The sequence below is a fragment of the Cebus imitator genome, unplaced genomic scaffold (genome assembly GCF_001604975.1).
Source record: "Cebus imitator isolate Cc_AM_T3 unplaced genomic scaffold, Cebus_imitator-1.0 Scaffold21, whole genome shotgun sequence".
Classification (NCBI taxonomy): Eukaryota; Metazoa; Chordata; class Mammalia; order Primates; family Cebidae; genus Cebus; species Cebus imitator.
In genome coordinates, this window is record NW_016107336.1 from 4,728,311 (window position 1) to 4,742,255 (window position 13,945).

The following is a 13,945-nucleotide window of genomic DNA, read 5'->3' on the forward strand; positions in this document are numbered from 1 at the left end:
AAAAAAAAAAGAAAAGAAAAAAAGACTTTCTGAAGAGGACAGGAAACTACACAGAAAAGACAATAAATGAAAAAGAATCCCAATACTTTAGGGCTAAATTATCAAGTTACCTGTGCGATCTCTTCTGTTTTCCTCAGCTTCTCTTCCCAAGTCACTGTTAGTTCTTTTATCAGCTTTTCAGACTCTTCAAGCTTCTCCTTTAGTTCAGGGGCCTTCATGGCCTTAAAATGAAACCAGAGATAGAGGACATTCAAAATTTTTCCAGCATTATATACAAGACAATCAGTTACTGTCCCTCGTAAGCAGTTAACAATAGTCTGCTGGAAAAAATTAAGTTATATGCTGTTGGGGTGGGTTTTAACCTTTATTTATCAAACGAATGTAAGAGAATGTGGCTGCTCCTGTTCCAAGGAGAAAAAGAAATAGCAATGTCCTGAGTGAACATGAAACAAATCATTAGAATCATTTTATCCATCATTCTTAGATCTCACATTTAAAGCCCTAACAGATACTAATGTTCAACTTTGAAACAGATAATTAGGAAAAAAGTTGACTTAAGCAGACTTCCTTTTCAATAAGACAGAAATTAACACTCATCATCAATAAATAAATTCCAATTAAATTAATCTGCTAGAAAAGGTAAAGACTTCTCATGTATTTTAAATTTTGAATCTGGGCGTTTGGACTACCTTTCTCCACTGATGGTAATACATTTTGCTTATTTACTGTTCACCCAGAAGCAGCATAGCTCGGTAAAAGGGCTGTGCTTTCCCTTCTCGTTTGTTCAGGGAGGGTAATTAAGAGGTTTCATTGCAGATATTTGCAGCTTAACAAAATATTCAGGGGAGAGGTCTTTCCTTGTCAATGATATGCTTTGATACCTTAAAGTAACATGAGCCTCTACAGAGTAAAACTCTATGAACAAGAAAGATGGCAGAGCTTGGATAACGAGCTGGGATGTGATGATATGAAAGCTAGCTGAGTATGCCTGAGGCTCATGGTATTAACAAAGCCTGACAGTGGCATTTAGTGCTGAGTACAGTGGGACATATATGAAAATTACAGACGAGGCCAGTGGCTCAAGCCTATAATCCCAACACTTTGGAAGGCTGAGGTGGGCGGATCACTTGAGGCCAGGAGTTCGAGACCAGCCTGGCTAACATGGTGAAACATTGTCTCTACTAAAAATACAAAAAATTTGCTAGGTATAATGGCACATGCCTGTCTGTAATCCTAGCTACTTGGGAGGCTGAGACAAGAGAATCACTTGAACCCAGGAGGTGGTGGTTGCAGTGATCCAAGATAGTGCCACTGCACTCTAGCCTGGGCAACAGAGTGAGACTCTGTCTCAAACAAACAAACAAAAAAAAAACAAAAAGAATAAAAGAAACAGAAAAATAAAATTATAGGTGGACCTATGTGGCTCCTCTTTTGTTTCCTTTGGTCAGGTATTGCTCAAGCCATCTGATCTAGATTACATGGTCACAGTAGAAATGCAAATAAGTAGATGATCCACCTATAAACACATTGCAGAACCATTATACTTTCCTCCTAGCATCATGACTATTTTCAAAGTTTATCAGCATTTTATTTTTTCTGGTGTTTTGCTACCCTTCTTAGCATCAACTAAAAAATTATACTTAATGCACTGAATGATTATAAATGATGATAATAAAAATCAGCAACATTTATGGAGCACTTACTATGTGGAAGACATTGTGCTAAGTGCTTTCTAGTATCATTGTCAGGCTAGGGGTTAGGGCTAAACAAAATTATTAAGGCAGGGCACAGGGGCTTATGCCTGTAATCCCAGCACTTTGGGAGGCCGAGGTGGGTGGATCATGAGGTCAGGAGATCAAGACCATCCTGGCCAACATGGTGAAACCACATCTCTACTAAATATACAAAAATTAGCTGAGCGTGGTGGCAGCTGCCTATCATCCCAGCTACTCTGGAAGCTGAGGCAGGAGAATCACTTGAACCTGGAGACAGAAGTTGCAGTAAGCTAAGGTCACACCATTGCGCTCCAGCTTGGTGACAGAGCAAGATTCCATCTCAAAAAAAAAAAAAAGAAAAAAATTAATAAAACACAGCATCTTGTACTTTAAGAGCCATAGCCTGAAAGAAGAGAAAGATATATGAATAAACAATTTCAACGCAATGCCAAGATCACCAATGAATAGAGTGTTCAGACTCCTGGCTATAGCTTTTTGTGTTTTCAGTCTTCTATTGATTACTTTTTGATGAAATATGCTGATGGATCAAAGTATTTACATAGTGTCTGGCATATACATGATCGATAAATAGTGGCCATTAACTCTGTTTTTCTTTCTTTTTTTCTTACAAGTTAATCCTCTCCCAACTTCAGTGGGGTCAGAAGAGAGTGGTGAAGGAATGTAAACTTAGAAGCATCAGGTATACTCCCAAGTCCTGACATGTGGAACCCTGTGACTTAAATAAGGCACTTGGCTTCCAAAGCTGTCCTCTTACATATTTCAAATGAGACATGGCCTCACCCAATAATTTGCAAAAAGCAATACCTATTTGGAATAGTATATCATTATTAAAGTTTGAGTAAAGCCAAAGAAGAAAGATAACAGTACAAAAAGATTTTCTTTCTTGATATAAATGGAAAAGTAAAAGATTTCTGAAGTATTCCTAATGTTTAATTATCCTTGATCATGCTGTTTCCATGGCTTAACAAGGAGATGATACCTAACTAAGTTCTCTGAAAATTGCAAGGCTGTGTGGAAATATAGTCTATAATGTTAATAAAAACAGCATACTTTCCCATTGACAATTCAAAGGCCAACTGATTCACTGAAGCAAATGGTCAGGTAGTAGCAGGAATTATCTCTCATTTGTTTGCTTCTGTGACTATAAGTTCCTAGGACATAAGTCTTGTATTACTCGTGTTGGTCTTCACAATGCTTAGCACTTGGCAGGTGCCAATAAACACTGAAGTGCTGAACCACACTGAGATGATGTATTAATTAGTCTGTTCTCACACTGCTATAAAGAAATACCCCAGATTGGGTAATTTATAAAGAAAAGAGGTTTAATTGGCTCATGGTTCCACAGGCTGTATAAAAAGCATGGCGGCAGAGGCCTCAGCAAACTTACAATCATGGCATAAGGGGAAGCAGGCACATCCTACATGACTGAGCAGGAGGAAGGAAGTGAAGGAGGAGGTGGCACACCGTTTTAAACAACCAGATCTGGTGAGCACCCACTATCACAAGAACAGCAAGGGGGAAGGCCACCCCCATGATCCAATCACCTCCTCCAACACTGGGGATTACAATTTGAATATGAGATTTGGGTGGAGACACAAATCCAAACCATATCAGATGACCTACAACAGCAAACAATGACCTACAATTGCAAACGAGCACACCCTTGCCAGTTAAATCCCGCAAGCCAGGGAACTTTACCAACAGGGAGCGCCAGGCTGCTTTTACCTCTGCTTGAGAGAGCTGCTCTCTCAGTTTCTCAACTTCCTCCCGCAGTTCTCGGATCACTTTTGCGTTGGGGTCCTCATTCACAACAGCATGGTTCACAATCCTTTTGGCTCGGTCTGCATATCTTAACGTGGAAAGGGTTTCTTCATAGTTGTCTGCTGCTGGGCTGATGGTAGCTATCATAGAGGTTTGGCTATTTCCTCCCAAATTGTCCTGCAAAGTATTTCAAACAGCATCTTAGGAAGCCCATTCCGTGAACAACACGTACGATCAAAGCACTAAATGTGTTACGTATGACATTATTCTCTATAAAGAAAACATTATGTGGAAATGGACTTGCATTTTACAAATAATGTCACGACAAGATGAAATGTATTTTCTCTATATTCACAGCAATGACTAATGCCTGTCAAACAGCATTCTAAGCAGTAGAAAATAGTTTTTATTCCATGTTCCTAGGAATTAGAATAACTGTCATCAGGAGAGTTCTTTATACATTCGCTTAGCTTTGCACACACCTTTACTCTGTGGCATCTGGAACAGCCAATTTTTAGTTGGAAAATAAAACTAGAGCAATGGATTACCTTAAGCAGCCAAGTGAGGACTGAATCTCGATAAGGCACAAATTTGCTTTTACCCTTGCCAGCTGCCTGGTCAGCCAGTGATGATATAACCAACCCCAAGGTTGTAAGCGATCTGTCAATAAAAAATAAAAAATTAGTTTTATGAAATGTTTATTTGGTTTAAATATAAAATATGCAGAACAATAAGGCTCTGGTGTTGATATAATGAAGTCCCTACTAATTTGTCAAGAAAGTGGGGGAGGCGGCCAGGCGTTGGTGGCTTATGCCCATAATCCCAGCACTTTGGGAGTCCAAGGTGGGTGAATCACTTGAGGCCAGGGGGTTTGAGCCCAGCCTGGCCAACACGACAAAACCCCATCTCTACTAAAAACGCAAAAATTAGCTGGGCGTGGTGGCAGGTGTCTGTAAGCCAAGCTACTTGGGAGGCTGAGGCAAGAGAATCACTGGAACCTGAGAGGTGGAGGTTGCAGGGAGCTGAGATCACACCACTGCACTCCAGCCTGGATGACAGAGCAAGGTTCTTTCCAAAAAACAAAAGCAAAAACAAAGAAACCCTACAAAAACCAAAATATCACAAAGAGAAAGGGCTTTGCAAATGGTTTAAATGCGGCCAGGTGCGGTGGCTCATGCCTGTAATCCTAGCACTTTGGGAGGCCGAGGTGGGTGGATCACGAGGTCAAGAGATCAAGACCATCCTGGCCAACATGGTGAAATCCCGTCTCTACTAAAAATACAAAAATTAGCTGGGCATGGTGGCAAGTGCCTGTGGTCCCAGCTACTCAGGAGGCTGAGGCAGGAGAACTGCTTGAACCCGGGAGGTGGAGGCTGCAGTGAGCTCAGACTGCACCACTGCACTCCAGCCTGGGCACTAGAACAAGACTCTGTTTCCAAAAAATAAAAAATAAAAAATAAAATAAAATAACAAAGGACACAAACCAGCAAGTGAGAGACTAGACAGCTTTATTTGCAATGTTAGCAACAGATTTCCAACAAATAAGCTGTAAAGAAAGAAGCATATTTCCCATAAAACATAATTCCCCAAAGATGAGTCACTGAAAAGTCCCTGAAATACAACACCAACTCAAGATTCAGAAAACGAACCAGAATTCATTTTATCAGAATGACCATTTGAATTTTAATAACAGCCATTACCACAGAGTGGCATAAATATGTACATCTTAAGTAAAACAAGTCAAAAAAATTAAAATTAAAAAATAAAAAATAAAGAAGTCAGATACAGAACAAATATTGCTTGTTCTTACTCATCAGTGGAAGCTAAATAATGTGGACTCATGGACACAGAGGCTGGAATGATAGACAATGGAGATTTGGAAGGGTGAGGGAGCAGAAGGGAGAGGATGACAAGCTTAATTAATTTTTTTTTTTTAGATGGAATATTACTCTGTCACCCGGGCTGGAGTGCAGTGGCGTGATCTGGCTCACTGCGACCTCCACCTCCTGATCTCAAGCAATTCTCCTGCCTCAGCCTCCCCAGTAGCTGGGATTACAGGCACCCACCACCACACCTGGCTGATTTTTGTATTTTTAGTAGAGATAGGGTTTCACTATGTTGGCCAGGCTGTTCTTAAACTTCTGACCTCTGGTGACCCATCCGCCTTGGCCTCTCAAAGTGCTGGGATTACAACCACTGTGTCGGGCCAAGAAGCCTAATTAATGCATAATGAGTACAATGTACGTTATTCAGGTGATGGATGGCCAGGTGACAGATGCCTTAAAAGCCCTGACTTGACCACTGCACAATCTATGCATGTAACAAAATTGCACTTGTACCCCATACTTTTATACATAGAAAAAGTGACATTATACTTGACAGATTTAAAAGTTAAACACATCTAACTCAAGAGAAACGAAAACATAAGTCTACACAAAAACTTGTACATGACTATTCAAAGCAGCTTATCCACAAAAGTCAAAATGTGGAAATGACCCAATGCCCATCAAATGATGAAGTGATGAATAAAATCTGGTATATCCACACAGTGGGACATTATTTGGCCATAAAAGGGAATTAAGTCCAGATACATGTATCACAACAACTACAACATGGATGAACCCTGGGAAAATTATGCTACGTGAAAGAAGCTAAACACAAAAGGCCGTTGTCCTGGGTTGAACAGTATTCATGTCCACCAGACCCTCAGAATGTGATGCTGTTTGGAAATAGGATCCCTGCAGCTGTAATCAGTTAAGATGAGATCATGCTGGATTAGGAAGGGCTGTAATCTAATGAGGGAAGTCCTTATAAGAAGGTCATATAAAGACACCCAGGGGAGATGGCCATGTGAAGACTCAGGCAGAGATTGGAGTGACGTACCTGCAAGCCAGTGAATGCTGAGAATTGCTGGCCTTACAGAAACAAAAAGAGAGGCATGGAATAGATTCTCCCTCTGACCCCTTAAAAGGGAACAAACCCTGCTGACTCCTTGATTTCAAACTTCTGGCCTGCAGAATTGTGAGAAATACATTTCTGTTGTTTTAAGCTACTCACTTTGTGATAATCTGTTACAGTAGCAATTGCAAGCTAACAGAGCCATATACTGTATGATTTCATTTATATGAAATATCTCGAATAGGCAGATCTATAGAGATGGAGGTAGTGGTTGACTAGCGCTGGGGCAGGGGGCGGGGTAACAGGGAATGATTTGGGTACATGGTTTCTTTTGGGTATGATGAAAATGTTTTAAAATGAGACTACAGTGATGGCTGTTCAATTTTTGAATATATTAAAGCTACTGAATGGCACACTTTAAAATGGCGAACTATACTGCATGTGAGTTACTTCTCAACACAGCTGTTTTAAAAAAATAAGTCCAATCACTCCTCCAAAGTTAACAATTTTAGGAAAAAAATACTGTATGTGATCATAGAGGCAAGTAGGAATTCAATATAAGGTAAAAACACATTTCTGCTTTAATACAGAATACATGGCATTTTTTTTTCACATTTTGCAACTATCAATTTTTTTTAAACTTGTTTTATTTTAATGGTTGATCTATGTAATCATGGAGGCCAGTATATACAAAGGGGGAGCTTTTATTTCTTGGTCTCTTCCTCCTTGGACAAAGTCTTAACGATCTCCTCCTCCTTGCCTGGAGGCCTCTTCCCGGTGCTTGCATGCTTCCTTGGTCTTAGACCTGCAGGCCTCAGCCTGGGCAGCCAGGAGTTTCTTGTGGGGGCCTTGTCTGCCTTCAGCTTGTGGCTGTGTCTCATGAGAATCCACCTGTTTTTTAATACATTCCCCTTCACCTACAGGTACAGGCTGTGATCCATGTGGTGATCAATCTTAGATTCCCGGTAACTGAGCAGCCAGAGCAGAATCCTCACTCTCCTCATCCACATGACCTTCTCTGGTATTTGTGCATTGGCTGTACCCTTCCGCTTACCTGTGCCCATGTGCTTGCCCTTCTGGTGGGCCAAGGTGTTTTTCAGGCATCGAGCCTGGGAATGGGCCGTCACGGGATCAGACCATCTTTAATCATCTTCCAGATCTGCTGACGGGAGTTGGCATTGGCAATTTCACTGATCTCATTGGGGTCCAACCAGACCACCTTCTTGCCACAGTGGAGGACACTGGAGGCGAGTCTCTTCAGAAGCTAGAGCATACTCATGGCTGTGGCCACAGCAGGGAAAGGAATGAGCTCCAACCATCAACATCTTCTACTGCAAACAATTCTTTGAACTATCCCAGATATTTTACTACCTCAGTATGGCAGATATTATTTTAACTGGCACAAACTCTAAAGAGCTCAGTGACTTAAATGTCAGTATTAGTGACTTTGTGGTTAACCGTGACGTTTCACATGAAAATACATTTTGGAGATGACATGGGTTTTTTTCTATCACCAAGAGATTTTCCTTCCTTGTGGCAACTACTTATAATTTCTACTTTGACAGTGTAAGGGGGAAAAACAGAAAGTTTCTGGCACTCCTAAATGTAGAAACATAAAATCCAAAGAGCACTTTGAGAGAAAAAAGGAAAGATACGGTGTCATCAACGTCCCCTGTGCAACGCCTTGTCTACAAGATGACTGAAGGGTGCCAGAATATGGATTATTTTAAGCTAGAGGCCATTGAGAACCAGCAGGCTCAGGAAAAGCTCTAAAAACAGGGCATCAATTTTCCTTTTGTAAAGGACATTTCCATTTGTAGAGGTGTCTCCCTCTCTAGCACCAAGAATGGGAGTACGGTTAACAACTCTTAAAAGTGGAGAAGTGACAGAAGCCTATGTAACAAACCTCTCTAGACAACTCTTGTTCACCATACTCTTCCCGGTCACCTCCCCATAACTTGCCCAAAACACCTTCCCATCCAGAAGCCCAAAACCCCTTTTCCTTTTTTTTTTTAAAGACAGGGTCTCACTTTGTTGCGCAGGCGCTGGCATGGTCACAGCTCACTGTAGCCTCAATCTCCCAGGTTCAGGCGATCCTCCCACCTCAGCCTCCTGAGTAGCTGGGACTACAGGTGCATGCCACCACACCTGGCTAATTTTTTGTAGAGATGGGGCCTCACTTTGTTGCCCAGGCTGGTTTTGAATATTTTATTCCTTGGCAGCTTAAAACTGGGCTCAAAGGATCCTCTTGCCTCAGCCTCCCAAAGTGCTGGGATTACAGGTGTGAGCCACCATGCCCAGTCATAAGCCCAAGTTATAACCACCACTTTGGGTTACTCATCCCTGGGTGCTCCCATATGTAAGCAAGATGCATATGCTAATAAAATTCTAGTTGCTTTTCTCTTGTTAATCTGTCTTTGGCCAGTCTAACTTGCAGCAGAAATAGAGGAAAAATATTTTTTCTCCCCTACATCAGTATAGCATGTAAGCAGCAGCAAAGGGGTGGAGCTGTATGGAAGAGGTTACACAACTCCAGTTTCCATGTGTATTCTGCTCTGTAACTCATCCAGTTAGAGAAGTGTATCATTAGTAGAAGCCACCCCTTTTATCTAATACCACGCACATGTTCAGAACAAGAACTCTATCGAAATCTATTATCGTCCCCTCGGAATAGAATGAAAATAACTGCAGTGTGACTGGGATTCAACGGCAAGTGAGAGATAATCAGGTCACCCAGGGAGGAGGAGCCCATACTATCCTTTTCTTCTATGTTCCACTCAGAAGCAATGATGCAGGGGCTTCTGGAATCCCAAAAACTTTAGAAAGTTCAACATCTGAAAGGTGAATCACAGGCTTCTGTGTATGTGTCTGTGCATGTTTGTGTGTCTACACACACACACATATGTAAGTATATGTGTGTGTGTGTATATGTATATACTTATACATGTATAAATATTTTTTTCTTTGAGACAGGGTCTTGCTCTGCCACCCAGGATGGAGAGCAGTGGTACAATCCTGGCTCACCACAGCCCTGACCTCCCAGGATCAAGTGATCCTCCTGCCTCGGTGCCCCCCAAGTAGCTGAGACCACAGGTATGCACCACTACGCCTGGCTAATTTTTAAAATTTTTTGTAGAGATGGGGTCTGGCTATGTTGCTCAGGCTGGTCTCGAACACCTGGGCTCAAGTGATCCTCCCACCTCAGCCTCCTAAAGTGTTGGGATTACAGGCATGAGCCACTGAGCCTAGCCAGGCTTACATATTTTCATGAATATTTTATTCCCGGGCAGCTTAAAAATATAATAAAATCACTAATTATGGATTCTGCTAATACTGTCTTCTCAAGGTAGAGTACAGTGGGCAGCCTGTTGGCCTCATAGGTACCCGGAACAAGGGGGCGGTTGTTTGCCAATTTTAGTGGCAAAATACGTTATTCCAGGAATCTTTCTGATCCTACCGAAGCACAGCTCCTGAAGTTGGATGTAGTAAGGAAGCTCCTGATCTTTAAATCTCTCACCACAAGTTCTGAGGCAGTGGTGGGAAGTGTCTGATTAAAGAGGAAGTAAGTCTTAAGCTAAGAGATGACATTTATAAAAGGATAGTCATGCTTTAAGATAGAATTTTTAAAAATCTACTTATCATAATGAAGAATTCGGGATTAAAAACGTAAAAGAGGCCAGGTGCAGTGGCTCATGCCTGTAATTCCAGCACTTTGGGAGGCCGAGGTGGGTGGATGACCTGAGGTCAGGAGTTCGAGACTAGCCTGACCAACATGGAGAAAAAATTAGCTGGGTGTGGTGGCACATGCCTGTAATTCCAGCTACTTGGGAGGCTGAGGCAGGAGAGCTGCTTGAACCTGGGAGGCGGAGGTTGCAGTGAACTGAGATTGCGCCGTAGCACTCCAGCCTGGGAAAGAAGAGTGAAACTCCAGCTCCAAAAAAAAAAAAAAGTAAAAGAAAGTTGGGAAGGTCAAAAGCCAAATAAAAGCCACTCCAATAAATATAACCAGTGAGAAAAAAGCTGAGTTATAATTCAACTTTTTAAAAATTTTCTGCATCTTCCCCTAACCTGCACCCATTTTCCCTGAAACTGTGACCCTTAGATTTCTTTCCTTGGGAGTGGATATGATGTGTGTGTTATCTGTATTGCACAGGATGGATTTCAAACGTCATTTTACTTATTAGTCCAATAATCCGTTCTAAGATCATACATATAACACTTATTAAACTTTATTGGAATGATTTGTGTAGCTATTTCTCTGCCTTTCTATTTAGATTGTGATTACCTCAAGGGTACACAGTGTAATTTGCCATACACATTCCTCCCTGCAATTGCTGTGCTTGGTTTGCGATGGAAAGCATTCAGTAAACATCTGCAGAGTTAATCTGAGTCTAGATCTAGTGAAGACTAAAACATGGACCTCTGTTTAAAAAGGACTAATTCAATAATAGTTTGGGGACACATTGAGTGGTATTTGCTAAAAGAACACTGGTTTTCCTGGAAGCAATGTGCTGGGCTAAAAACTATTTTCCAAACTCCTCTGCAGCTTCAGGTAGCCATTAAACACAGTTCTGACCAAGGAGACGTAGGTAAACATTACTGGGTGGGGCTTCCAAGAAAGCTGTTGTTTTCCTGATAAAAGCAGGTACATGTTCAGCTGACAGAAGCCTGTGTTTTTTGGTCCTTCCTCCTTTTTCCCTTCTCTAGTTTGTACTACAGATATGGATCCAACGTTTGGAATGGTAGAGTCATCCTGAGATCATGAGGATGGCATGAACACACATTAAAGTTAATAGAGCTGTGTGCATTTCCAAGATGCAATCCCTGGCTTTGAAATAATTAGCTGAGGCTGGGCGCAGTGGCTCACGCCTGTAATCCCAGCACACTGGGAGGCCGAGGTGGGGAGATCACCTGAGGTCAGAAGTTTGACACCAGCCTGGCCAACATGGTGAAACCTTGTCTCAACTAAAAATACAAAAATTAACTGAGCATGGTGGCATGTGCCTGTAATCCTAGCTATTCGGGAGGCTGAGGCAGGAGAATCACTTGAACCCAGGAAGCGGAGGTTGCAGTGAGCCAAGACTGGGCCACTACACTCTAGCCTGGGTGACAGAGTGAGACTCCATCTCAAAAAAAAAAAGAAAAAATAAACAAATAATTAGTTGAAAGGAGATGAAATAAGTGGATTTCAGTTTAGCATTCTCCCCAGTAAGTCCTCATTCTTAACAGTAAAGGACAAATGAAAAAGAATATGGATGGCAAATTGTGAGGAAAGGACAGTACCATCAGATGACAGGAAAGCAAAGAAAATGATGATAGCTCCAGGATCAGCCTAATTTCCTTTCACATTGTTTTCCAGTGGTTAATGCCAATCATTAAACTCAATGTTCATCTACTGAGTATCATTCCCAATCTCATTTCCATTTCATTGTTGTGGTAGAACAACAAAGTACACACTGACATTTCTGAAAATGTCAGTGTACACTTTAAAATGTTAGTGTATATTTTATTGTTCTGGGAGCTTAATACATGTTAAACCTAGAATTCTGTCATCAAATAAGTTTGGGGAACGACAAGCCAAAGTTATACTGGATTTAACTGCAGTGCGTCTCTGAGCTTGCAGCACTGTGAATCTCCAAAGAAAGGTTTTATAATCATCCTTTCTCAAAATACTTTGTCCAAGGATCCTTTTCTTCCCAAAGCCATTCGAAGAGCTAGTGTTTGACAAAAATGCTTTACGGGACCTTGGGTAACCCTATCACATTCTTCCAACAAGTGGATACAGTGTCCCAAGGAGCAGAGTTTTGCTGTTCTTCATGGGTCTCTCCTATTAAATGCAAAGATGTCTATCCAGGTTTTTTATTGACATGTATGGACCTTGTAACATACAAGTCATAAATTAAGAAGGACACCCACCCTTGAGTAATGGACAGAAGTAAGCCATTTTATTTTTCTCCCTTGATACAAATTCCTCTTTTGTTATTCAGGCAATACCTCTTTAGAGTGAGGTTTCTGTAAGAGAATGAACAAGAATCATGGAAAGTACTCAAGAAGAAAAAAAGGAAGAGTGAGTATATTAGTCCATTTTCAAGCTACTGATTAAGACATACCCAAGACTGGGTAATTTTTAAAGAAAAAGAGGCTTAATGGACTCACAGTTCCACGTGGCTGGGGAGGCCTCACAATCATGGTGAAAGGCAAAAGACATGTCCTACATGGCAGCAGGCAAGAGAAATAATGGGAACTAAGCAAAACGGATTTCCCCTTATAAAACCATCAGATCTCATGAGACTTATTCACTATGCCACGAGAACAGTATGGGGAAACTGCTCCCATGATTCAGTTAACTTCCACAGGGTCCCTCCCACAACAGTATGGTAATTATGGGAGCTACAATTCAAGATGAGGTTTGGTTAAGGACACAGCCAAAGCATATCACCGAATCACATGAAATACTAGAAATATCATGCTTACAAATTATTCTAACAAATTATACTGATATAATCCTAGAAGTAACTTATATGAATTTCTCTAGAACAAGTGTTCAATAGAACCCACTTTTGGAGATGTTAGCTTACTGATGTTAGCTTATTAAGCACAGCAATTGAAATGGAAATGAGACTGGGAATAATATTCATTAGATAAACATTGTTTGCATTTAGTGACTAGCCATTATTGAGAATAAATGAAACCATTTTCAGTGTCTGAGGGTATAAGAGAGTGCTCTATGATCCAAATGTGTTCTCAGCAAAACTGAAGCAGCCAGACCGCAATGACAAGGAAAAGCCTTCTTCATTCTACCTTCACTAAACAGGTGGAGCACTAGATTGGCTTTTCAAATGCATTCCCCCTGTGAAGATGGTCCACAGATGACCTATACCTCCCAGGCTCTGAGCACTCCTTGGCGGTAGGCCACACAGTGCCTTAGTTCTTTAACAAAAGGAGTAACATGTGCTTAAAGTTTTTAAGAGCTTCAGGAGACATGAAGCGCCTAAATCCACAGCCCACTAAGCAGACACTGACGTTTGTGTGAAGTCCTTGACAGGTCTGCTTAAGAGGATTATTAATGCTCCTCCAAAGAAACCCAACTGGGAGCCCAGAGAAAGTTTAAGAACATGTCAGAGATTTCTTTAGTTTAGGAACTCAACTGCTTTTTTTTTTTTTTTTTCTGAGACAGCCTCCTGAGTAACTGGGATTACAGGCACCTATGACCATGCCTGGTTAATTTTTGTATTTTTAGTAGAGACATGGTTTCACCAGGCTAGTTAGGCTGGTCTTGAACTCCTGACCTCAAGCGATCTACCTGCCTCGGTCTCCCAAAATGCTGGGACTAAGGGGTGAGCCACTGTACCCAGCCAAGGCATACTAAATGTTTGCTGGGATTTTACTTATGTTATTTAATGTCTCTAAACATCAGTTTCCACCTCTTAGAAAAGAAATAAAAACACACGTTATGAGTCTCCCAGAGTGTATGAAAATGCTCTGAAAGTTAAAGAACCCTGAAAAAGGAAGATCATATCTTATAAACTAGCAAGAAATATATCCATTTG

The 13,945-nt window shown here is 41.2% G+C and overlaps 1 protein-coding gene and 1 pseudogene across 11 annotated transcripts in view; both read right to left on the reverse strand.

The window, feature by feature from the left end:
• Nucleotides 1-13,945, reverse strand: part of KIF13A (kinesin family member 13A) — a 225,297-nt gene that overhangs the window by 74,360 nt on the left and 136,992 nt on the right. For all 11 annotated transcript variants that reach the window (XM_017521644.2, XM_037736015.1, XM_017521643.2 and 8 more), the window contains exons 10-12: nucleotides 4,046-4,157; nucleotides 3,462-3,674; nucleotides 111-221 (exon numbers count right to left, since the gene is read on the reverse strand). In XM_017521644.2, the coding sequence (XP_017377133.1) occupies nucleotides 111-221; nucleotides 3,462-3,674; nucleotides 4,046-4,157 (436 nt within the window). The remainder of the gene's footprint in view (nucleotides 1-110; nucleotides 222-3,461; nucleotides 3,675-4,045; nucleotides 4,158-13,945) is intronic.
• Nucleotides 5,681-7,674, reverse strand: LOC119470068 (annotated as a pseudogene).